The sequence below is a fragment of the Chamaea fasciata genome, unplaced genomic scaffold, assembly GCF_029207755.1.
Source record: "Chamaea fasciata isolate MVZ Bird 193981 ecotype frontalis unplaced genomic scaffold, bChaFas1.0.hap1 SCAF_5, whole genome shotgun sequence".
Lineage (NCBI taxonomy): Eukaryota > Metazoa > Chordata > Aves > Passeriformes > Sylviidae > Chamaea > Chamaea fasciata.
In genome coordinates, this window is record NW_027094090.1 from 69,464,851 (window position 1) to 69,489,606 (window position 24,756).

General features: G+C 44.1%; 1 protein-coding gene across 4 annotated transcripts in view; it reads left to right on the top strand.

Annotated features, from left to right (window-relative positions):
- The first annotated feature begins 23,491 nt into the window (after window positions 1-23,491).
- Window positions 23,492-24,756, top strand: part of PHF21B (PHD finger protein 21B) — a 154,503-nt gene continuing 153,238 nt past the window's right edge. For 2 of the 4 annotated variants that reach the window (XM_066184348.1, XM_066184350.1), the window contains exons 1-2: window positions 23,492-24,016; window positions 24,527-24,559. In XM_066184348.1, coding sequence (XP_066040445.1) covers window positions 23,963-24,016; window positions 24,527-24,559 — 87 coding nt within the window. In that variant the 5' untranslated portion in view covers window positions 23,492-23,962. The remainder of the gene's footprint in view (window positions 24,017-24,526; window positions 24,560-24,756) is intronic. The other 2 variants (XM_066184349.1, XM_066184351.1) reach the window with 1 other exon arrangement.

Genomic DNA, 24,756 nt, shown 5'->3' on the forward strand with positions numbered 1-24,756 from the left:
TTTTGTCCTCAAAAATAATAAAAAAATCAGTTTAAAATCCAAAAGGTTTTGTTTTGACACATTCTAAATGTTTTGACACATGTAATTTTAAAAGCTGAAAACCATAGAGTTTGGACAGCAGCTTTCACTTGTTATCATGAAAGTTGTGGAAACTTGATCACCATATGCAGTTTCTCTACTTCCCCATTAAAAAAAAACCTGATCAACAAAAAAATGTGTCATATTAACCTAAAGTGCTCTCTTCCCTGCATTCCCTAGTTTGGTAAATGAACAAAAATCATTATTATTTCCATTCTGAGGCCTTAGTTTAATGCCCCTTTTCCTCTTAAAGGTGATACCTTTGAACTTTGTCATCTGCTGTGCTCAGAGAGCTGGCATTTTAAACTCTTCAGAAGGTATTACAGAATCCACGCTGGAGGCACATATTTACTAGGAAAACAGCTGCCTTGTCAACAACGTGAGAGTGCAGGAAGTTTATATTGTCAGGAAGCCCAAAGACCATTGAGAGAGCTGAGGAAGGGAATGTGTGTGCTGAGTATTTTAATGTGGGTAGAGGTGAACAGTCAATGTTGGTGAAAAAATGCGGCAAAGTAGTTAAGCCCAGTGGAGATTTCTCCTGCTGTTGTACTCTTGCCAGGGAGAGGAGACAAAGGATTAAACAATTCTTTACTTCAGTAGCTGAGCCTAATTTCACAGCTTCTAAAATACCTTCACAGTGCATGTACTGTGTGTTCAGTCACAAGTGCAATCCTGTTACTAAAGTGCAACTCCAATGCACCTGGCAGTTCCAGGGCTGCATTGCTCACTTCTTCTGAAACTTCTGATGTTGGGGGCGTTTTTCCCTTAAGAATTTTAAAAAGATTCCAAGGAATGCTGAGTTTATCAAAAACTGGTGGGATTTTTGGGCTCTCAGTCACCAAAGTGTTGCTGTAAGTTTGTTCCTTGCCAATATCCAAACTCCGGGACAAGAAAAGTGAGCCCAAAGTCAGTAATGAAGAGGTAGAGAAAAAGAATGTGCATTTGATCATGTTTTTACTATCCCTTTCTTTTACCCTGCCCTTGGTAAACCATTTTTGGTTCTTCTGTGGATCCAGTTACTGAGTCTTGGTACATTTGGAGTTTGCAATGTTGCACCTTCAATGGCTAGAGAGCAAGTTGAGTTCTTCAGGTGTGGAGCTGAAGGGAGGAAGGGAGCAAGTGGTGTGTGTGCCTCAGAAACAAGCAGTCAAGTCCAGCTTCTCTTAAGAAAAGCAATGACTGGGCAAGTTTTTTCTTCCACTTTCCATGATTTTTTTTTTCTGCCTGTTCCTTTTGAAGAGCAGAAGCACAAGACAGGATATTGGGTCAGAAAAGATAATTTTCTCTGAATTAGCTGAAATAGAAGACTGGGTGACACCTCCTTCTCTTTGCCAACACCACAGGAAGCAAGTAGCACGAACAGACTCAGCAGGCCACCTTTCCCCATTTTCAGTGTAACTGCTCATTTTAAGTTGCTGCTTTAATAAGCAGATGGATTTTTCATAATGCTTAAAAGGAGTTAAAGCATGAAGGCACTTAAAGAAATCAGATGTCAAGTCTTTAACTTAATGCGATTATAAAGTAGAGACCCTTTAAAGATGGCTTGGTGGTCCAGCAGCCATAAAGACCTTATTATGGGTCAGCAGTTTATTTTGTGAACAACAGTGCCTTTTGAAGACACACACACAATCAAAATTTAGATTTGTGCAAAGTGCTTAATTTTATTAAAGTGTCGTAATATAAATGCATGAGCTTCCCTGAGCCAGCTGTGTGTGCTTATGTCTGTACTTTTTTAGAATGCAGGCTCTTTTACATCTTTAATAAATGACAAATTCTGTGGATTTCCTTGCTCCAAAACAGAGTTTTTATCATTTTTGTGATCCAATGAATGCCATCCTTTGAGGACTCTTTTTGCAGGAGCAAGAGGAGAGGGGGAAAAGATCACCACAATTTTAAAAAGCTCGTGCTTTAGTATTTAATGATGCAGTAATGTTTCTTTAAAAGCAATTCAAATTCAGCTATGGGCCAAGGGTCATTTCTGTTACATTAGACTGTAAAATGCAGGGTTTTGGTAAAGATTTGAGCATTTGAAAACATAAGGTTTTATATAAAACACTACATCTTTATTGCCTTCAGTGCTGGTGGAAGTCTGGTTGCCTTATGAGAAACATGTGGATTTGCTGAGGAGATGTGAATATTCTCCTAAATATCCTAAGGTCAAATTTCACCTCTGAATTCTCCACTGTCCCTTAGAGGATCTTCCTCTGTGGTGTCTAGGGCCTGATCCAAAGGTATTCAAAGAAATTGGAATTCTTGCATTGATTTCCAAAACCTTTAAATCACATCCTAAAAGTGCTTTACTCTGTAGCACGTCTGATTTTAGTTGATTTCTTACTGAAATCAATGGGGGCTTTCCCAGGCTAGTGAGAACTCCTTGCGTTCCAGAACTCTCCCAAGAGTGTTCCAGGTACCTTGGGAAGCTCTGCTTTTGTCATCTGTGCTTTTGAGCCGGGTCCCACCTGTAGTGCCATGCACTTGACCAGTTTATGCTGATTTTGGGCTTTGGGCATGAGGTGCAGGAGGGGGAGATAGTGCAGGGGTGGTACCCATCCCTTGGCTCTGGGGCTCCTGAGCAGTTCTCCCAGTGATCCCACACTCTGCTGAAACCATATCCCAGCCAGCAGGACTGCCTGGGCGCATGGGCTGGTGCTGCTGGGCCTTCCTCATTCTAGAAGGGCACAAGCTGTCAGAAGCTGATGGGAGCAAGAGGCACACTTTGGTTGCACTGCCTGCCTTTTTTGGGTCAGAGCCTGAAATGCTCTTCACATGCTCTTTGAAGGGACCAGTCTTCGCAGAGAAAGAGGATGTTTTGCCAGCTGACTTTCTGTGTTTCAGGGAAACACCTGACTTTCTGTGAAACTGGACAAATGTGGAGTGAAAACGGCAGGTATCTCTAATATATTTTGAAAAGGCTTGTGCTTCCACTTGACTGTGCTGCAGTGTTCCATGGCCAGTCTTGGGCCCCTCTTTGTCTGGTGTGGTGCCCAAAGCTGGAGGGAGCAGGTGCCTCCTGTCCCTGCCAGTCTCACCACAGCAGACAGGGTTGTCTCAAACTGACACACAGGAAAGCTTTTGTAATTCTCCTGGCTGTTCAATGATGCAGAAACCTGGGGGAATCAGCCTAGCAGAGGCACAGGGCCAGCCACACCTCACCCCTGACAAACCAGACCTTGGCTTCAAGCCCTGGGAGGCATTTGTCAGCTCAGGGTAAGCCAGAGATATCCTCCCAAGAGCCTTTGAGGTTACTATGTAAATGAATCTGAGTTCAGTTCCCCTATTGGTTACTTGTGTTCCATATTTGGTAATGTCTCCAGAATGATCCACCCCTAAGACTACACATTGTTGCTTCTCCCTTATTTCTGGTCTTTGGAGTTTGTCTCTGTGCTGTGCTCGGCTTTTGGGCATTGTCCTATTTTATTTCTCGTTAAAGTGAATTTTTCTTTTTGGGCACTCCATCGTACCCGCTCCTTTCTCTGTGCTGCGTCTGCCCTGAAGTCAGGGAACTCAAAAGACTTGTCACAGCCACCCTCACTGTGACAGAAACCAAAGTAAGATGTCCTTGGTAGGAGATTATGATATTCTGAGGAGAGGATTTGAGAATTTCTCACTTGTTGGGGGTCAGTGATGCAGCATTCTCTGGGGAGTAATCAATTGGCAGGAAATGCTCATTCACTCATTTCTGCAGAGAAAATGAGTAAGAGAAAGGGTTTGTATATTCCTAGTTTGGGGTGTTTTTTTCTATTTTTATTTTATGTTAAGAAGATGGCCTGTGCCAGAGAAAATAAACTCTTTCGTCTTCTCCATTCCTAGTCTGTCAATGTGATATAAATACCAGCCCACAATTTAGCATTGTTAATTAATATGTACTTTCCATTACCTTCCTTTTGGAGAGCTCATTTTCTTGAGGAATGCAGCTTTTCATTCAAACATTTCATTTTGTAGCAGGAGAAAGAGGCACGGAAGAACTACTTTAACTGGATTGTGTAACAATGGCTGTGGTAATAATTGTCTGGGAGAATTATATGGAGGTAACAAAAGGACTCACAGAATGAATACATTACAAAGACTTTTTTATGACTGAAAAATACTGATGTCCTTAAAAGAGAGAGAGAGAGAAAAGTAGGAGTTGGATGGTTTTTTAAGAAAATGCAAAGATTACACAGAGAAGTTTGTCTTGGCAGAGGGAAGATGTTTTCTTAGGACTGCTGGAGGAAAGCTTACGCTCTGTTCCATTGTTTCCTCACCCCTATTTCCACAGCACATGTTCCTTGTCCTGGCTGGTCAGCCTGACCTGGGCTCCAACAATTCTGCTGCCACCAAGTGCTCAGCAAGCAGAGCAGCTCTGTGAGTGCCTTGGCCTCTGTGCCAGTCTGATTTATCTCTGCACAGACAGCTCATACCCAGTTAAATTCAGCAGTCGAGGCTCACTGCCAGTATGTCACCCTTCAGGATTCAGCTGTGCCAGCAGGGTAATCCAGGATGAGGTCAGTAAGTGGGAGATTAAGAAGAAGGCAGAGAAGCAGAGGGGGTAATTAGTTATTCTGGGCATCCATTACCATGGCAGCTATCCATTTCTAGATCTATCATACACACACCTATTTCCAGAGCATGCTGGGGGCTGGTCTGCAAAGTAAAGGATGGGGGTTTGCCCCTTAAAAATATGAGAGACTCTTTATTGGACTCACTTGACAAGTGGATTCAATCTTGTTAGTTTTCTCTTAACTGTAAGTTACAATCATGAGGAGTCTGTTTTTCATATCACTTACTTCAGCTAAGAGGTTGCACTTGCTGTCACCATTTGGAAGGCTGTAGATGTTTGTACTGAACACTGCTCAGAAATTCTTATTTTTGTCGTGAAAGTACAGCTTGAAGGTGGTACAGAATTAGAATAAGTTATGATGAGGTACTGTGGGTTGCTAATGCACGTTACACTCAGCAGCACCTTGGCATGTGAAAATGCTCAACCTTACACATCTGGATAACAGGAACCAACAAAAAAAGAGATCAAAGTTCTTTTATTGTTAACAGAGGAAATGTCATCCTCGATGAAATGGGTAATTTCTTACTGTAGTTGGTGACTCCCCAGACGACCACCTTTCCATGGCTAGTGTTAATGTTAAGCACTTCAAAGGTGTGGGAATGTGGGAGTGGAAAAAATCTGCTTTAAAAAGCAATTTATTTTTATGAGGGGGTAGTGGTTGGCTGGATCCTTTCTGACTTGGCCAGACACAAAACTGTGAGTGCCACTGCTGCAGAAAAGGTGGTGGTGGGGAACAGGCGGTGTGAAGGGAGGCAGGAGAAAAAGCAGAGCATGGAAGTTCCAGCACCATCTCTGTGGTGGAGAGGGCTCTCTGATGTGAAGGGCAGCCATTCCTCATTTATGCAGGCCCAGTACAGAGGGGGATTTTCAGCCTTTTAGGTACAGTGCTGGTTTAACAAACTGTCGTGGTTTGACACTGGCCAAACGCCAGGCACCCATGAAATCTGCTCACTCACCCTTCCCTGCTACAGGTGGGCAGAGGAGAGAAAAATTTAAGAAAGGGTTCATGAGTTAAGGACCAGGAGAAAACACTCCAAGGGCAAAAACAGGCTCAACCTGAATTCACTCAAAGTGAATTTATTACTAACAAAATTGGAGGAGGATAATGAGAAGTAAAATAAGCCCTTAAAAACACCTTTTTTTTTCCCCCAGCTCCTCCCTCTATCCCACTGACAGCACAGGGAGACAGGGTGTGGGGTTTTGGTCAGTTTGTCACTCAGGGTTTTCTTCTGCTGCTCAGGGAGAGGAGTCCTTCCCCTGTGAGACCGTGGGGTCTGTTCCCACAGGAGACAGTTCTCTGTGAACTTCTCCACGTGGTTCCACTCTCACCAGCAGCAGTCCTCCCAAACCTGCTGCAATGTGAGTCCCTCCCATGGGCAAACAATCCTCCCAAACCTGCTGCAGGGTGGGTCACTGTCCCACGGGGTGCAGTCCTCCAAGGACAGGCTGCTCCAGCCTGGAAGCAGGGCCCCCTCTCTCCACAGGCTCTCCCACTGGATCACAGCCTCCTCCAGGCATCACCTGCTCCAGCCTGGGCACCTCCCCAGGGGCTGTGGGTGGATCTCTGCATCCCTGTGGATCCCCAGGGGCTGTGGGTGGATCTCTGCATCCCTGTGGATCCCCGGGGGCTGTGGGTGGATCTCTGCATCCCTGTGGATCCCCAGGGGCTCTGGGTGGATCTCTGCATCCCCGTGGATCCCCAGGGGCTGTGGGTGGATCTCTGCATCCCTGTGGATCCCCAGGGGCTGTGGGTGGATCTCTGCATCCCTGTGGATCCCCAGGGGCTGCAGTGGCTCAGCTGCTTCCCCACAGTCTCACCATGGGCTGCAGAGGAATCTTGGCTCCCGGGCCTGGAGCAGCTCCTGCCCCTCCTTCTGCACTGACCTTGGTGTCTTCATGTTGTTTCCCTCACATGTTCTACTTCCTCCTCTTCTCTATCTGGAATTAAAACTGCCCCAGTATCTTTGTTTTGATTTTCTTCTTAAATCTGTTACCACAGAGGCATTACCATCATCTCTAACTGGCCTAGCCTTGACCAGCAGCTTGTCCATCCTCAGAGCCATCAGGGATTGGCTCTGCTGGATGGATGGAAGTTTCCAGCAGCTGCTCACAGAAGCCACCTCTGTGGCCACCCTGCTACCAAAAAACAGGCCCTGCAAAACCAACACCCAAAGGTTAAAGAACAGCCAGCAAGCAGAGCAGTCTGTTGAAGGTTAACAAGAAGCTCTGAGTAGAAAGGATGTTCAGAATGTCTCAGGCAGCATTAAGGATGATTTAGACTTCAATCTAGAAGTGTCCTGTGCAGGCAGACATCCAGAGTATCTCTTTGATGAAACTGTGGATGGTAGAAATACTGAAGTTCCATTTCCCTGTGGATTTTGAGGACCATCCTCTCCCACAATCCCACTCCAATGACCCTCCACTCCTGTTCTGTCTCCCTGCTACAACATGGATTTCATCCCACAGGGAGATGATTTCCCAGCTGTGTGTACAGTGCTTCCCCTGGCTGCAGTCTGTGGTTGGAGCTGTGTGGTCACTTCCATGTCCCTGAACTCCACAGACAGGCCCTGGCTTTGGTGTGTGACTGACTGCAGTTGCTGAAGTTGGCTGGGAAAGAGAAGAAAGACTGGGGATCATACATATTATCATAGACTTATTTAGGTTGGAAAAGACCTCTAAGATTAGAGTCTGACCTGTGACAAATCACCAGCTTGTCAACCAGACCAGAGCACTGAGTGCCCCATCCAAGTTGTTCCTTGGACGCCCCCAGGGTTGGGGACTCCACCACCTCCCCTTCCAAAGCCTGACAGCCCTTCCCATGAAGAAATTCCTCCTGAAGTCCAACATGAACCTTCCCTGGCAAAACTTGGGGTGCCATTTCTTTTTGCCCTGGGAGCAGAGCCTGAGCCCCACCTGGCTGCACCTTCGTGTCAGGGAGTTGTAGAGAGTGAAAAGGTCCCCCCTGAGCCTCCTTTTCTCCAGGCTGAGCCCCCCAGCTCATATGCCTTACTCTCCAGACTCTTGTCCACCTTTGTTGCCCTGCAGGTAGGTTAACAACAGGAGGAATGTCTAAGAATGCATTTCAAGCGCCAGCAGTGGTTTTTACAGCGTGTGTGAAATTGAGCATTCCTAATCCTAGTCTCACTTTGACTAGGAGGTTTTTGTAATTCCCGTAAAAACCGGGCAGTTCTGAAACGGGGGCAGGTGGTGGTCCCACACACCCAGGGCAGGCTGCTGGATGCTCTCGGGAGCTCCGAGGCATAAAGTCGGTGGGAATCCTCACGACTCCGTCCGAGCAGGAGCCCCCGGAGCCCAGCGGTGGGGATGTGGGCTGCAGTGCCCGAGGGGCTGAGCTGTAGGCGATGCTTGTGCAGCTCCCATTGAGGGAGCACAGGGCACAGCCGCTTTTCCAGGGCTGCCTGTTCAGCTCGGCAGATGCTCCTTCCTTAACCCTTCCCCTTTCTCCTTGCCCTCTAAAGAGATCCTTTCCCCAGCCGAAGCCGGTTTTACCCAGCCAGTCATTAAACTAGCCGGATGTGGCTCCCTTCCCCCACCTGATACGGTGACCAGGAGCGCCTGCTGATCAATCCTTTCACGTCGTCTCTGCGGGTTGCTGCTTCGGCTACTAAAATTTAAAAAGGAGAAAGAGAAAGGAAAAAGAAAAAAAGAAAAAAGAAAAAAGAAAAAAGAAAAAAGAAAAAAGAAAAAAGAAAAAAAGAAAAAAGAAAAAAGAAAAAAGAAAAAAGAAAAAAGAAAAAAGAAAAAAGAAAAAAGACCTGCCCTCAAACCCAGCAGTGGCTGTCCCGCATTCCTGGACGTTCGTGGCCGCCGCAGAGCCGAAGCCGAGCGGCGGCCGGGCAGGGTGTGCTGGCCCCGGCGGAGACTCGGGGATGGGGAGGCGAGCGGTGTACGAGATTCCTGCGGAGCTGGGAGGAGGTGGAGCTTGCTTTTCTCCGCTTTCTTCGAGCCGCATGATTCCTGAGGTGCCGGTGCGTAAAGAGGGCTGAACTTGGGATCAACTTGCCGGCCTCGGGTGTAGGACGAAGCCCCGTCCTGCTCCCCCGCCTCGCAGCGCGGCAAGGAGAGAAGCTGGAGCATCCCTCCCCTTCCTCCGGCTGCTTCCCTGGAATCTCTCTCTGGCTGGACACGCTGGCTGTCCTTCCTCCTCCTCCTCCTCGTACTTCTACTCTCACCCCGCTAAAACACGCACGCCCAGGGGCTTTAACGTGATAAAAGAGGAGGTCTTGAGGAAAGTCAAAAGTATGTGGGGAAGGAAACAGGTTGGACATGTAAAGAGAAGAAAAGAGCTCGAGAGTTTCACCGGTGAGCCATGAAATGAGAAGTAACAGCTGGTGTACTGGAGCATCGTCATCGGGAGCTATGGATCCAAGGTTAACGGTGCGGGAGGGAAGAGTTGGAATTTAAAGTAATTACCCAGGCAAAGGACAGAGCGAGAAAGAAGGAGATCCAGGCAATTGCCTTGCGCTGCAATAGTTTGGAAAGAATCACCGGGAAAACTGGCAAACATTAGCAAAAGCCTTTGTGTGGTCGAGAGCCACTTCCTCTCTCCTTTTAGAAGTACTAAATTTAGAAGAGGCTGAGCACCTGATTTACTTAAAAAAACAAAAACAAAACCGAAAACAAACCACACCCACAGGACTTCCAAGAATTTGCATTTTCCATTCCCACAGTTGCTTGCCCGGGAGGCTGAAAGGAAGAAAAAATTTCACTTTTTTCCCCCTCTTAGTTAGAATATAAATACAGAAATAGAGAGCTAAGGAGTGGCAGTAGGGATGTCGGGGTTAATTGTGCATCGGGTGTAGGTTAAAAGTGCCAACCACTGGAGAAAGAACACCCCTTAATTTTTCATTTAGAAATATTAAAATGAATGTTAGATGTTGAGAAGAATGTTGTGTTGTCCTCGTGAGCTGTGATGTTGAACAACATCAAATCCAAGGAAAGATTTTTCCTTCTCCCGTGTCACGACCTCACAGGCAAACACAAAGCAGGGCAGAAGTTTTCCAGCTTGGCAACCCCAGGCTCAGGAGCCACAATTCCCATTGCCCAAGCCCTAATGCACGGAGAGGGGTGACATGACCTCTCCCTGTCCCAGTTCATCCCACAGCTCGTGCAGACAAGGCAATGAAGCCAAGGGGATTTGTGGGAGCGAGCTCTGCTGTGGGATCCTCTTTTTCCCCCTTGCCATGTTGCCCTTGGAAGCTGCCCTTGGCCAGCTGCCCTGCACAGGTTACCCAGGGAGGGTCTCGCTGCTGTGGCCCCTTCCTGCAGCTCCTGTGCTCCTTTGTTCCATGGCAGTGGTGGCTTGACTACATCTCCCAGCAGGCTGCACTGGGGAAGGCGGGGGGAGAAAGGCTTTTCTACCCTTTTTCCTCCCCTGTTACGTTCCTCCTCAGTGAGATGAAAAAGAACACATACTCACTTTGCTGACACATCATGTGCTTTGAGAAGACACGAGGTGCAAGGCTGCAAGAAGTCAGTTAAATCCTGAAGTAGAAAGGATGTAGCCTTGAGCTTTGAAATCTTAATAAACACATAGAGGAGAGATTTTTTTTCCCTATTGTGTGCAGGACCGATGGCTGCCAGTCTCTCTGGATATACAACTTATGCAACTGTTTCTCCATCACAAACTAAAGCACATGCATGTCTTGCACAATGTTGTTTGCCGCAACACAAATATTTCTTTCCTGGCCCCTGTAGAGGCTACCGATTGCTTTGCTGATCTTCTGCATCAGATGGCTTTGTCCTTCTGGAACTGCATATATGCAGATCTGAGGTCTATGTAAATATGTGTAAACAAAATGCATGTTTTGTAACAGGTTTATTTTTAGTCCCTATGTTTTTAAGCTAGGGATGAAGAAGTTTGTTTAATTGTTATCACTGGTATAAAAGTGATTAATGCTAACAGTGGAAGCTGAAACCTTATCAGGGCTTTTAGAATTAGAATTGCTGGTTGTAAATGGTCTCCCTATGAACACTGTTCTCTTAGTTATTCTTTTGATTTCAGCAAAACAATGCTTGTTTAAATTAAGAGGTATCAGTCTCAGGTTCCTAAAGAATCCCAGCAACAGAGTTTCTCTTCAAGAAGAGCTTGGAAGTGATGATTATAATGAACTATGGGAGAGGCGTGCCAAGCCTCTGCTCCTCAGAGAGATGGTTCCACTCACATACTGAGTACCGAGTGCTGCCCTGTGTGCATGTGTTTGGAAACCACATTTGAATGACTAAAGCAAGCTGAGGAGCAGAGTTTGCACTTAAACATGTGGGTTTGGGCATATATGTGACTGTCTAGGTATTCTGTATGTATTAGGCATAAATAGCTTTATAAATACCGCATATCCACTGTGTAACAATTGTCTGTGCGATACCATGTCAATATACACAAGTGTCTGTGTGATAAGAGACAAATACCATATATAGGATTGAATTCTATTTTAATTTGTAAATTGGATTAACTTCTCTGGCTGATTTGGCAGAGCGAATTATTATTGTTCCACTGCAGACTTCATCACAATATTTGTCCTTGGTGTATTAGGATACTTTGCCATGATTATTTTATTTTAAAATCTTTACATTTTTATATTTTAAAAAAAAATTCACCTGTGCTGTTGGTAGTATAACCTTTCTGGATAGAGTAGTTTTAAATCTGTAAGTTTTACATTAATTGTTTTCTGTTCATGTCTGAACTGTAACAAAGATAACAGTCCAAGCTCTTCTACTCCATTATACCATTTCCTTCATCTCTGAAGTCTGGGCTCCAACCTTTCTGAGCATTGCTAAAATCTGTTAACAATCAGTGTTGTTTTCACTGAAATTAAAAATGGTATCAAGGTGATCGTTTTGTATCAACTAAGTAGGGCTTAGATGAGTGTTATATTTTTATTACACATTGTATAACAGAGTTTTGAGCCAGATTTGTGACTTCAAGCCCCAGTCGTAAGAAAGAGGTGGTAAGGAGGCACTGAGACTCAGATGGGCCTCTTGCAGTCACCTTTTCTTCACCAATCCATTTTGTTCCTAAGAACAAGTGCCCGTTTACTCCCAACAACATTGTCCTACCTCCTTCCTTTTCCAAACTCAATGGAAGCATTGAGTGGTGGAGGGATGGTAGCAGGTTGGATCAATCCTTACCTTTCCACCCATTTCAGTGAAGAAATTTCTGGTCTTCCTGTTTTCTTTGTGAATTCCAAGCTCTGGTGTGTTTTGTGTGTGTGCCTTGAGTTTGCTCAGATTTCTGTGGCTGAGCTGTCATATCAGTCACAGTCTGGACATCTAAACAAACCTCTGTCAGGATGTTTTTTGGGACAGTGACCCTTTATATTCCATTTTTTAATCCATCTGGATGCTGGCATTAAATACACTTTTGCTCTTGGACAAGTTCAAGGGTTTCTGCAGCTCTGGGGTAGGAACTATGGATTGGAGCCAGCTAAAGGATATTTTAGCAATTCCTAGATGTTGAAGATCTTCCTGCCCACGGCAAGGAGATTGGACTAGATGACCTTGAAAGGTCCCTTCCAACCCAAACCTATGATTTTATAGATAGGCAGATATTTAGTTGCCTTCAGATTATGTATAAGCAGGAAGGTGGAGACATTTTCTAAACCATCTGTTGATTTGAATGGATTCAAATTTATGATACTTTGATTTCCCAAAGCTGAGTGCAGAACCAAGTAGAAGCTGAGTTTCTCCACTGCAAGCTTCTATATTGTAAGAATTACTGAGCTTGGTTTAAACAGTTTCTTTTGTGGCCTCCTGTAACACCTTTCCCACATACAATTTTTTTGCAACTCTTCTATATATCTGCAGCCTGTCAAGACAACTGTTCTGTGTTTGTGCTCACTGACTTCCTCCCAAGCTCAGTGAGAATATGATATTTCTATGATTTTGAAGGCTGGGCTCAAATATGATTTTTTTTCCTTAAAACATGTGGTTAATGAAAACATTGCTCTTCTTACCCTGTCCTTACAAAATTTCCCTCTAGTTCTGCAAGCATTTTATTAAGATTTTTTATCATTATATATAATCATCACAGAATCCTGGAATGGCTTGGGTTGGAAAGGACCTTAAAGCTCTTCTCATCCCCTGCCATGGACAGAGACACCTTCTACTATCCCAGGTTGCTCCAAGCCCTATCCAACCTGGCCTTGGACACTTCCAGGGATGGGGCAGCCACAGCTTCTCTGGGCACCCTGTGCCAGGGCCTCACAGGGAATATGTAAACTAACCCTGCTCTCTCTCAGTATTAAGCCATTTTTCCTTGTCCTGTCACTCCAGGCTCTTGTACACAGTATCTCTCCATTTTGTTGGCTGCAGAATCCTGTTTCAAAACTGATGGTATTTCATACTGTAAAACAGATGCCCAGACCTGAAGCATGATCTCTGGTTGCTATTCTGCTGATGATTCCTGCTGGATTCCTGTTAGTTTTCTAGGTATAACATTTGAACCAATAACTGAGGATGTTTTACATCAGGTAGATACAAAAATATTGTTAATGGCAAATACATTTTGTAATTTCTTATGGCGTTTGAGCAAAGGAGTGTGGAATGCTTTCAGCAAAGTCAGTCATGTTTCAGAGCCTAGCATAAAAAAAAGTAGAGAAAAAAATATTAGGAAACAGAAGGAAAAGACCCATGAGTTCACTTCTAGTCCTGTAGAATCAAGGAAGGGAAAACTTGGATCTCAGCAAAACTTGTTTAACTTGGTTGCTGCAAAGTGATCCTAAAGGGACTCATCACTGAGGAAAAGTGAGGACAGAAAGTTGCTGGACCAGCCCTTTTAATAAGATCACATTTATTTTTGTGATATGTTTTTACAGGATATATTTGCAACTGGGAATTTGAGGGAAAACCTTTAGGAACAGAAGCCAGGCGGTACAGAAGACACCTTTCCAAGTCACGTTATTTAGGTCCAAGTTATTTTTAATCATTTTTCGCCTTTAACTTTTGTAAACATCTATTTCCCCAGCAATGTAAATCAGCCAAGGGTGAGATGAAGAAGCATGAGGGCTAGAGGACACAGGCATTCCAACAGCAAACTCAGGATTGCTGAGCCAGGGCACTCAAATGCCATGAGTCAGCCTGTTCCTGGCTAGTCATGAGACTGAATTAAAAAAAAAAAAAAAAAAAATCATGAGCTGTTCCCAAAGCAAATTTGGGCTTCCTTTTGTTCACCCTTGGATTCTGGTTTTGTCCTACGGCTGGGATATGTTTGCAAGTTTTTCCCCATAGATGAAAGGACTAGAAAGAGGTTTAAGTCCCAAGCAAAGGGCATTTGAAAAGCAAGTCAAATGCTAATCTTGTAAGAATGGGCCAATGTGTAAAAAGGGTTTCTGCAGAGACATAAAAAACAGGCATCACGGAACATAGTAGGATGAATTGCTTGGCATCCTTACACAACTCACCTAGTATTTAACTGGGGCAAGGACAGGGAGGCTGATGTTTAGCCCAGAAAAAGACAGGGCAAACATTTAGGCTGGGAATTTAGTGTGGACAGGACATCAGCGGCCTTTTTTAGGCTGACTTGCATGAGCTGTAGCTCAGAGATTTGCATCCATTTTTGGGCTGCCTGTCACTTAATCTGCTTGTTCTGTACAAGGCAGTGTGGCCGTGGCTGGGGCACAGCATCTCCCGTGGCAGACACCACTACACCTGAGAAGTTTCTGTGTTTACCTGGGGAAGGAGCATGAGCACGCTGTTTGTATACCCAGTATCCATCTCCCTCCTTTATTTTGACAGCCCTGGCAACTTTTGGAAAGCACTCAGAAGCCTTTTGCTTTACCATCTTTTGGGAGAGAGTTCACGAAGTGAGAACACTTTAATGCCTTACCAGAATGTGGGTGGTCAGGAGAGAAAGCTTCACTCATGCAAGGGTTTGATCTATTTTTTTCTGATGGCCTGTTGTGTTTTGTCTCTGCACATCTTTCATTGCACTTATGCTTAGTGCAGAGAGGACTATTTAAAGAACCTCACTATGTTTATTTAAAGAAGAGAAACAGCCCATGAGAACTCAGAATGTACTTTTCAATGTTCTTTGGAGCTGTTCCCCATGATTACATGGCAAGTAAGACACGACCAATAATTGCATTGAACATGGAGACTTTCTATCATAAGTATTTCATTTCATTTCATTTCATTTCATTTCATTTCATTTCATTTCATTTCATTTCATTTCATTTCATTTCATTTCATTTAATTTTTAAATTTTTTTAACCTCAGCTTGTACAGCTCCTAGCACCGTTGTCATACTGGGGAGCCTATGCGAATGCTGCTGCAATAGCAGGAGATAATTAGTGTACCCTGCTCCAGAGAATGAGTGCATGGACTGCATGAACAATATCCTGTTGCTCAACATTTCTCATTTGACTTTCTCAGATCCCCTGTTTCGAAGATGATATTCCCACAGCCTCACTCTGTGGTGCTCTGCAATGTTGCTTTCCAGTGATATTAACAGGAATGGTATTGATCTGAGTATATTCCCAGAGTGATCCTTGGAGCAAAATTTGTTGAACGAGTGTTATGTACAAATTCACCTCGATGTACAAAAGAAATTCAATTCTCTTCTTCAAAGCAGAGTGATAAAAAGGATTCTAGGGACTGGATCAGCCTTGCAAGACAGTGAGGCTGGAAGTGAAGGACAACAGCAGCAACAACAAAATTGAAAAGGAGGATTGGGATGAAGAGAGAAAAGAAATACAATGTCTAGGAGGTTTCTGTAATTAAAACCGTATTAAATATCTGTGCTCTGAAAATGATACAAATTGATATAGTTTCAAAAAGCCATTACTGAGACTCCACTATGGGACTTCAATGTATTTTCTGCCCTAGGGCTTTGTTCAGCAGAAATGTTAAGCAGGACTTCTGTGTGTGCAGGAGCCTGCTGAATACAGTGAAATGGGCTGCTTCATCTTTTCATCTCATTCAGCAGAAATTTGACTGTCCTGTGGAAAATATGTCTCAGTACTGCTGGGAACTTTTGCATAGAGCCAGAGAGTTTGGTGAAGGCTTCATTGTAATGTTCCTCTTGCTCCCTGCTGGGTCACTGTCTGTTCATTGCACTACAAAGCCCTGTTGCTTTCTGCCACAGAAATTAATTTAATATTTTCCCTTGGAGCGAAAATGGGTTTGGGTTAAATCCCGCACGGGAGAACAAAACCTTGGGAACAGATGTGTGTGAACTTTGTGTAAGCGCAAAATGTGGCACGAGGCAGCTGAGTCACCTGTGATGAAGCCAAGGTGACAGGTGTCACTGCTTCTTCTTCACTTGACCTTAAGGAGATGTGACGGAGAACAGAAAGTTTGTGGCCTCTGCCAGAGCCAGGCCAGGTTTTTAGAGTAGGCCAAACACAGATTTCCTCCATGACAGATGACTTATTTGGTGAAGACGTTATTGGCACAGGTACCTACCTCTTCCATAACAGTGTGGTTGAATTGTCAATCAGGCTTGGGCTGATAGCTGCTTATTCTTTCCTACCTTTCCCTGCTAAAAAGCTTAAAGTGTTTTCCAAACTGTTAAAGAGCTTCAAATTCGTAACTGTTTTTTGAAAGAGGCTTCTAAATCTCCTTGGCAGCTTGGGAAACCTTAGGCCTAGCATGAGACATTTTTTCTGTTACTGTGACTTTCAGCCAGGTTTGTCTATCAATCTGCCCATGTTTTCCTAGGTGCCATAGCAGGATGAAACTGTTCAGAAAGCATTCTGTAGAAACTTTCTACACTTGGCTCATTGCCTCCTGCCTGGAAAGGAGGTGAAGGCATGCTCTGGAAGGTGATGCTGGAAGGGATGGACTGCTCATTTCTGAGGAAGGAGTCAGATAAGGAGAAAACTTGCAATGAACTTCAATATCCTGTTAAATTCTTCATGAACATGAATTGCCTGGGAATAAGTGATGTTCAGATGAGACAGAATTCTTTTCTCAAAGGAGATGAGCAGCCCAGTTTCAAGGACTCAGTGGGGCTCAAGTATGAGTGCAGACATCCTGAAAGGGTTGAAGCATTGCAAATCCAAGTGAGCCATTCACTTGGAGGATATGTGTTTCTTTTTTGAACTTGTTACACTTTGACACAATGTTATGCTGTATTACCTAGATGCCCCTGTTCTTGTGCTTCTACCCTAAATTTTAAAAAGGAAGAAAAGGAAGGAGGGAGGGAGGAAGGAAAATAAAGGAGGGGGAAGAAGGAAGGAAGGAAGGAAGGAAGGAAGGAAGGAAGGAAGGAAGGAAGGAAGGAAGGAAGGAAGGAAGGAAGGAAGGAAGGAAGGAAGGAAGGAAGGAAGGAAGGAAGGAAGGAAGGAAGGAAGGAAGGAAGGAAGGAAGGAAGGAAGGAAGGAAGGAAGGAAGGAAGGAAGGAAGGAAGGAAGGAAGGAAGGAAGGAAGGAAGGAAGGAAGGAAGGAAGGAGAATTTGTCTATTCTTTGCTTTCATGTGTGTAACTTACATCTCAAATTGACTTGATTCTCTAGGGAAAGAAAAAGTTAGCACCCTTTCCAATGTGAGAAGAGAAACATCCAGAATTTGCTGATCAAATTTAACAATATTCCTTGAGTGACTGACAAGGCCATTGGAGGGATTTTCAGAAGTGTTCAGCATTATTATATCTCATTTGAATTTTACTCCTCACTTCAAAATTAGTGATGTTAGCCCAGCGTGAGAGCTTTAGGAATTCACACCGCATTGATTTAGATCTCACAGGCAGTGATTGCCCTGTAGTGACATCACAGAAGTGAATCAGGGCTGGGTTAGACTCTCAGGACTTGCTTCATCCCAGGCACAGCTCCTGCCTGGAGTAAGGTCCTGGAGTTCTTTCTGCACTAACTGTGCAGAAACAGTAGGAGCCTTTTCCAGAAAGAACTATTTTCCTGAGGAGTTTTTCCCAAATATCCAAGACTATGTGGAGTTTAGCTCCTTTTCCATACAGGCTGCTCTGTCACATGGGGACAATACTAGAATTTGGGTTTTTCACAGGACTACGCTTTGTATGTCATTTACTTGGATTTAAAAGTGTGTTTAGAGAGATTCAAAATGTTTTTTCAAAACAAAAAGAATTGGCTCAGAAGAAAACTCTTTTGTTTTAACTCTTCCCGGGAAAAATGAACACAAAAATCCTCTGTAGTTCATCATGCTTCCAAAAAGCAGCTCATTCACTTTACCAGACACTGTGGAGAAGGTGATATGTGAGCAGCAGCACACAAAAACTAAGTTCCGTACTTAGAATAAAAATAAATTGGGTAGGGAATGGAGGTGACTTTACTTCTTTGCCCCCAAATAAGGTGTGTGTACACCTAGCATTTGGGTATGGGGGGATGAGTAAAAGAATTTCAGTCAATCCTTCACGTTCACCCTTGACTAGAGTGGAATGAATTTTGTGTCCCTTTTACCTGAAGTTCTGTGTTATACATACTGATGCAGCTGCTTTTCAAAGAACCAGCATGGGGCCGGTGCTGCTGGGCTTGCAAATGTGCCAAAATATTTGATACGAACAGATATTTTCCTTGCATTGGCATGTCTGCATATTCCAGAAGTCCTTTTACCTATGGGTATGACAACACAGGGAGGGATTTTTCAAAGTTTTTTCAACCAGCTGACAGTTTACACTGGCACATAACCCACTGGAAGTTTGTCAAATGCACAAAAATGCTGGTAGCATTTTGCATTTAAAGGGCCAAATCTTTTAGGCAGATGGAATCAGGCATTCTCCACCGAAGTCAGTAAGAGTTGTTAATACACAGAGTAGAATTTTGTCCATCTTGAGATTCAGAGTCTGCTTGGGAGGGATCTGATTCTGTGATTCAGACAGAAGGCTAAAATAAGATAGCTGGGAGAAATCAGGGGAAACAGAGATGAAAGGGCAGGATGAAAGGAAGAACGGGAAAGTTCACATAACACGAAGAGAGAACAAGGGAGATGGTTATAATTAGAGAAATGTTCAGAGCTGGCAATGGAAAGGAAACCATTTAACTGCAGACAATGGACTTGAGACCAAAAGAAGAGCTCCTACCTCAAGAGAAAAGTCAGAATGTAAGCCTATATAGGCACCTAACACCTCCTGAAATCAAAGAAATTGATGCTTTGGAGGACAAGTCAGATCTCTAAAGTTGTTTGGGATCCAGTCGGAAGGACAAACATCTTTACAAATTTAGTCCTAAGGCTCTCAAACCTTCAGTGTTGAGGAAATCTGTGCTCCAGAACTGGGCTGCAGCTGATGTAAGTGAATGTAGAATGACAAGAAAGTCCTATGAGTCAAATCCTAAATGCCTTGCTAGAACACAGAGAAGGAAATTTGCTTTTGATAATGATAGAATGAAGACTGCAGCAAAGCATCAAGATGTTCTGTTACAAATGCCAGTTTTGCAGAAATAAGTTTTAGAGACAGGCTGAAGTGAGTCTTTTGGTTGCACTCTAAAATCTGGTTTTACATTATGGCAATATCCTAGAACAGCATCCTGGCTCCTGTTAGATTGGTACTGCAGCTTCTACAGTTTTCAGTGTAATCCTTTTCCCATAAAGAAAGCCAGGATAGCGTGTTTACATCTCTCTAGAGTCTTCAAGTTAGAAAGGGTCTTGTGCTTGTCCTGACTGATACTGAGAGTATTTCTGATAAGTCAGTATGTGTGAATCATTTTGGTGGATGTGGAAGAAGTGAAGCCAAAGGACAAACATGTTCAGAAAAATCTTGGTACTTCTTTAAAGCCTAGCAGTATCTTAAACTTCTTTTAAGTTAGTTTACACTTAGAAGATAGCTGCACTTAAGGAATAATAAAGAATTCCACTTAAGAGGGGATTGCCAAAATTCAGCAGAGATTTTTTTTCATGGTTGAAAGGATAAGATCTCTTTTCCCACACTGAATTTCCAAATGAATTGAAGTGCAGTCTGTTCTTGTTTTTGCCTAGCAGTGTGTCATTAGTAGCTGGGGTCCTCTCAGCTTTCAAGTGCACAATGCAGAAATGATCCAAGGAGAATAAATTCTGCTTCTGTGACCCTGATTTTACTCCAGTAAAAGAGGGGACAGAACACAATGCCTCTTGCAACTGCATGCAAGTCTTACCTTATAAACCTGTGAAGAATAACTGGTTCACAGTTCTGGTGAAGGAGTTGTGGGAATATGGACACTCATGGTAATGAGACAGTGAAGATGTCAGAGACAGAAAATAACCCAGAGGATCAGATCACTAGGCAAATGTTTCAGCCTCCTGCACACCTTAGACTTCAGCATTTCTTTGTTCTTCATATCCCCTCTCTCTGATTATCCCAGGGAATTAATGAATTTCCTGACTCATTTTGCCTCTCACCAGAGGTTTTTCTACCAGAGCTGGCTACACCTCGCAGTCTCACCAAGATGACTAACCATTGTCTCTAGTCTCCAGATGAATCTTTTAAGAAGAGGAAAAAGTTACTTCCACAAAATAATTCCTGTTCTCTAAAGCATCTTCTCAGTTAAGGTGGAGAGATGCTCCTAAAAGGAGAAGAAATATATTGCAGGGTGGAGGTATCCAGAAAATACAGGGAAAACTACACATCTTGGACAGATTGGATAGCCTTAAGCCCCTCAGTGGGGCTTCAAGCTCTGCCCTAGTTTTCTTCTTCCCTTGCTGGATCTGAAGTTTCAATACCACTGGCTTCTACATGTAGAAAGAGCCCCTGCCCTTGCAGGGAGGTTGACAGTGGCTTGTACAAGGACAAGGTTCTGTGGTACATTGCTAGTCACTTCAAGGACTTTTTCAGGCCAGCCTGCATCAAGCAGATATTCCCTTCTTTCTCAGCTCCTCATGATCTTACCATTTTCAGACCTTTTTTCTTGCCAGTTTGGGAAAAGGATTTGAAGTCCATGGAATCTGCAATGTCATTAATTCATTAGTTGCCTTCCAGTACTTAATTCCTCCATGTCTTTGTAGCACTGTCTGTACAAAAGTGTGAATATTGCACAATGGTACCTGGGAATGTGAATTTCCAAGTTAACTGTGATAAAAGACAGTATTACCAAAAAGAATTTAGTGCCTTGCTCTCCTCTGTAAATTTGCAAGTCTTGTTCTGAATCAGTTATAATATCTTCCAAGGGAGGAACATCATCACCTCTTGTGGGGACTTGAGATGTGAGATTTGACTCCCAGATGTTGGATTCCTGGCTACCTGTAATTAGATGCATGGGAAGAAAAAGATTTGGGGTGTCTTGTGTTTTTGATGCCACAATTGGTCCTGAGTCTCTGTATGCAGGAAATATTGTTACAAGTGTTATTTATTGGTCTTTTATTGATACTGTACTGTGCCTTTTAAGGTGATCTCATCAGACAGGTCAACTTATCAATACATTTCTGCAATAACTTTCAGCAGATAAAGGTTCTGATTTAGAAATGTTTGTGCACCTAAGTAACTTTATTATCAAGGACTGTGAAAGTGATACACATGCACTAAACTTTTCATGAGTGGAAGTGCTTGTAAAATTGGCCTCTTTGTTCTCATCCAAACAATGCCATCCAGAAACTAAAATACCTTCTGGCAACAAGAAAGCTATGTTTGTATTTTGCTGTAGAACACACATCTTTTCTCCAGCACTGCAGAGTAGTTTTGTTTGTAAAAGTCCCTTTAGAGGCTCTGAATTGTATCTCTCCACCACTCTAGGAGAAAGAAGGGGTGCAGTTTCATCTGGAGGACCTCTGGAGTCCCACAATTTCTAAGAGTGAGGATAATCTTCTCAGCAGATGATGAAATATTTGTTTAATCACATGGCATATGACATTTCATTCAAAATTATCTTTTTTTGTTTAGCTCTGACCATAAATTTCTATGCTTAAGCAAACCCACCTGCAACACTGCCAGCCATCCTACTCACCCCCCAATTCACTTTGCATTTCCCAGCTAAACTGTAGCTGTTCCTTATGCAGAGGAATAGATTGAAGTCCACTGAGCTCTTGCAAGCAGGATGATTTTTGCCATCATGATCCTCAAGTAAATTGCATAAAGCTGTTAACATTTTCCTGGATGACTGCATAATGTTATCACATAAATGTATTTGTCAGATTAATGTATTTTACACAACCTCTCTAGAAAACAATACTCGTAGCATCAATAAATGAAAAGCAATGCACTTCATTATGGGTTATAATTTGTAACTGATAATTTATACTTATATTAAAATTTGTAGCCCATCATAGTAGCATTGAAGATGAATAAACTGATTTTTGAATGGTGGGCAGGTTAAACAAATTTCTAAACTTTTCCTGTTGACATCACAGTGCTGTGGGCAGGATGACATGATAATTCTCACCCCTTGCAGTTAAAGTCAAATTGTCTCCTTCATGAACCCATACACATCTTTGCAGGCAGTCAGGCTGACAGGAATCACTAGTTTTGTTCTGGTCAGCAAGTGGCTATTTTATAATGGTAAGAAAAAGGCTCTTTGCTCTACCAATGGAATATGCATTAAAACAAATCAACCAGCATAATGTCAATTAACGAACCACTAACACGTGAAGAAATCATACGTTACCAGTTTAATCAGTTCTATTTGATGGCTGAACTCACAGAAGCTTTGCTCTGGTATAACCAGAGGTTACAAAAGCGACCCTCACAATTTACAAAATTACTTGGCAAGGCCCTGCTTTTGTTGTGTATAACACTACACAATTCCTTTGTACAGAACACGAGAGGTAACATTGCTTCAATATTGGAAGATTTTCATTCTTATCAGTATCTGCAGGATTGACTGATTTGTCTTTACAAATGTGAGTGGAATTTAGATTTTAAAAGTCCCCCATCAGCTAAGCCATTTTATTGTTTGACAATTAAAAATCCCTTTGATATTTTAAATCCAGACATCAAGTACACTGTGAAAAACAAACTGACCTAGATATTATCTTGAGAGAAAGAGTGAAACTTCCTGCTTTCACCTGTTCAAGCTGTGTATCAGCACAAATACTGTAAGAGTAACCCATTACCTTAACAAATCTTACTAAGGCCAATAAGGCTCTTTCAAAATAATTTATTTCATTGTAAGGTTAATAGAAAATTTCTGTTTAGACTTTACTCCTAATTTTGGCAGGCAAAGAATATTTCACCGTGAATCTTCAAATTACTTTAGTGTAAGAAGTTGTGCAATGCTTGAGCAGAATATGTCTGAGAAGTTCAATGGAAATTGAACTCCTGTCCCTATCCTGTACCAGCCCCTGCCTATCCCTATCCCCATCCCCATTCCGATCCCTGTTTTTGTCTCTGTCCCTACCCCTGTCCGTATTCCCTATCCCCATCCCTTATCCCCTACCCCTCTCTGTATCCCCTGTCCCTGTTCCTATCCCCGTCTCCTCTCCCTCTCAGCTATCCTTATCTCTATCCCCCTTTCTCTCCCTGTTCCTCTCCTCATCTCTCCTATCCATCCCTTTTATTCCTAGCCCTCTCTCCTATCCCTGTCTCCTAACCCTATCCCTATCTCTATTCCGAACCCTGGCCCCGCCCCTCCCCTTTTAGCCCCGCCCCTTGTCCTCAGCCCCGCCCCCTTCCCTCCCTCGCCACTTTGTTGTGGCGGCGCCGGCGGCGGCACGAGCTGCTCTGCGCACGCGCGGAGCCACGAGAGCCCCCCCCCCCCCCCCCCCACCTCCCCCCCGCTCCATCCGGGCACCCGCGCGCGCGCCAAAGCCGTGTCACGACTCTCTCCCGCCCCGCGCGGCGGATCCCGGCGCGCGCGCTCTCCCAGGAAATATAGTCCCTGCCCGGCCCCGGCCCCGGGCCGGCCCCGCTGGAGCGGCCCCCCCGGCGGGGAGCGGCGGGGCCAGCGCGGGGCGGGGCGGGGGCGGCGGAGGCCGGGCGGGAGGGGTGGGGGGGGCGCGCGGGCGGGGGCGCGCGGGGAGGGGCGCCCCCCCCGGATCGGCGGAAAGTGAGTAATGAGTCCGTGTCCCCAGCGAAGAGGCGAAGAACTTGCCGTGCACACCGAGTACTTGTGCCTGCCGGCTGTCCTGCCGCTTTTCCGTACTGTTGTTGTTCTTGGTGCCGCCACTCCTTTTCATTTTTTTTTTTTTTTTAATTTTCCTGGCTTTCCTTTTTTTTTTTTTTTTTTTTTTTTTTTTTAGTAACTTAAAATATTTTCTTCTTCCGTTTTCCGCGGAGGGAGGGGTGGCTTGCCTGGCTGGCTGGCGGGTCTGTTGCAAAAAGCGAGAGAGAAAAAAAAAACAAAACCAAAACAAGCCAAAAAAAAAAAAAAAAAAAGGAAAAAAAAGAAAGGCAGGAGAAAAAAAAAAAAAAAGCCAAACAAAACCAAACCAAAAACCAAACCAAACAAACAAACAAAAAAACCCAAACTTCACTCGGATCTGAAAGTGGCAGGAAAGTGCCTGGCAAGTTGCAGGGATGGAGCTACACAGCTTGCAGGAGGCGTTAAAAGTGGAAATCCAATGTCAGCAGGTAAAAGAATGGAAACGCTGAGGCACCCAGCCGTGCCCGGCCTCCGCTCGGGGCCGGCAGGACCGGTGCTGCATGCTCGGCGACAGCCTCGGTGCCGCAGCGACCCGGGGAGGGGGCGCGGGGGGGCGCGGCGGGGACCCCCGGCCCCCCGCCGCAATGGCGAGCACTTCCCCAAAGTACTTCGGCGGCTTGTTTGGCCGAGTTTGTTGGGGTTTTTTTTTGTGTGTGTGTGTGTTGTGGAGATGCGGAGTCAGCTGCAGTCGGTGCTGGTGTGAGTGTGAGTGTGCGTGTGCGTGAGTGTGTGTGTGTGTGTGTTGGAGAGATTAGGACGAGACTTGAATATTTATGAGCTTTGCTTGAAACTGACTCGCAGTGTTTACTTGCCTCTTTGTTCCTTACCCCCCTCCCTCCCCCGTCCACACACATACATACATTTAAAAAAATCCATTAAACTTGAAACAGTTTCTAATTCCTCCTTTTTTGGGGGGTGATTTTTTTTTTTTTTAATAGAAACTAGTTGCACAGATGAAGCAAGATCCACAGGTAAATGCAGATCCTTTTTTTTTTTTTTTCTCTCTTCTTCAGTATTTTATCCCTGCCGTAATAAGCGCAGTTGTGCTGGGACAGCAGGATGAGAAACTTTATCAGTAAGAGATCTCATTTTGTAGTCTGCACTGAGTTTTCTTGCTAAGGAGGGTGTTTTGTGTGTGCATGCTTCTGGTACGGCTTCGGTGGAATGG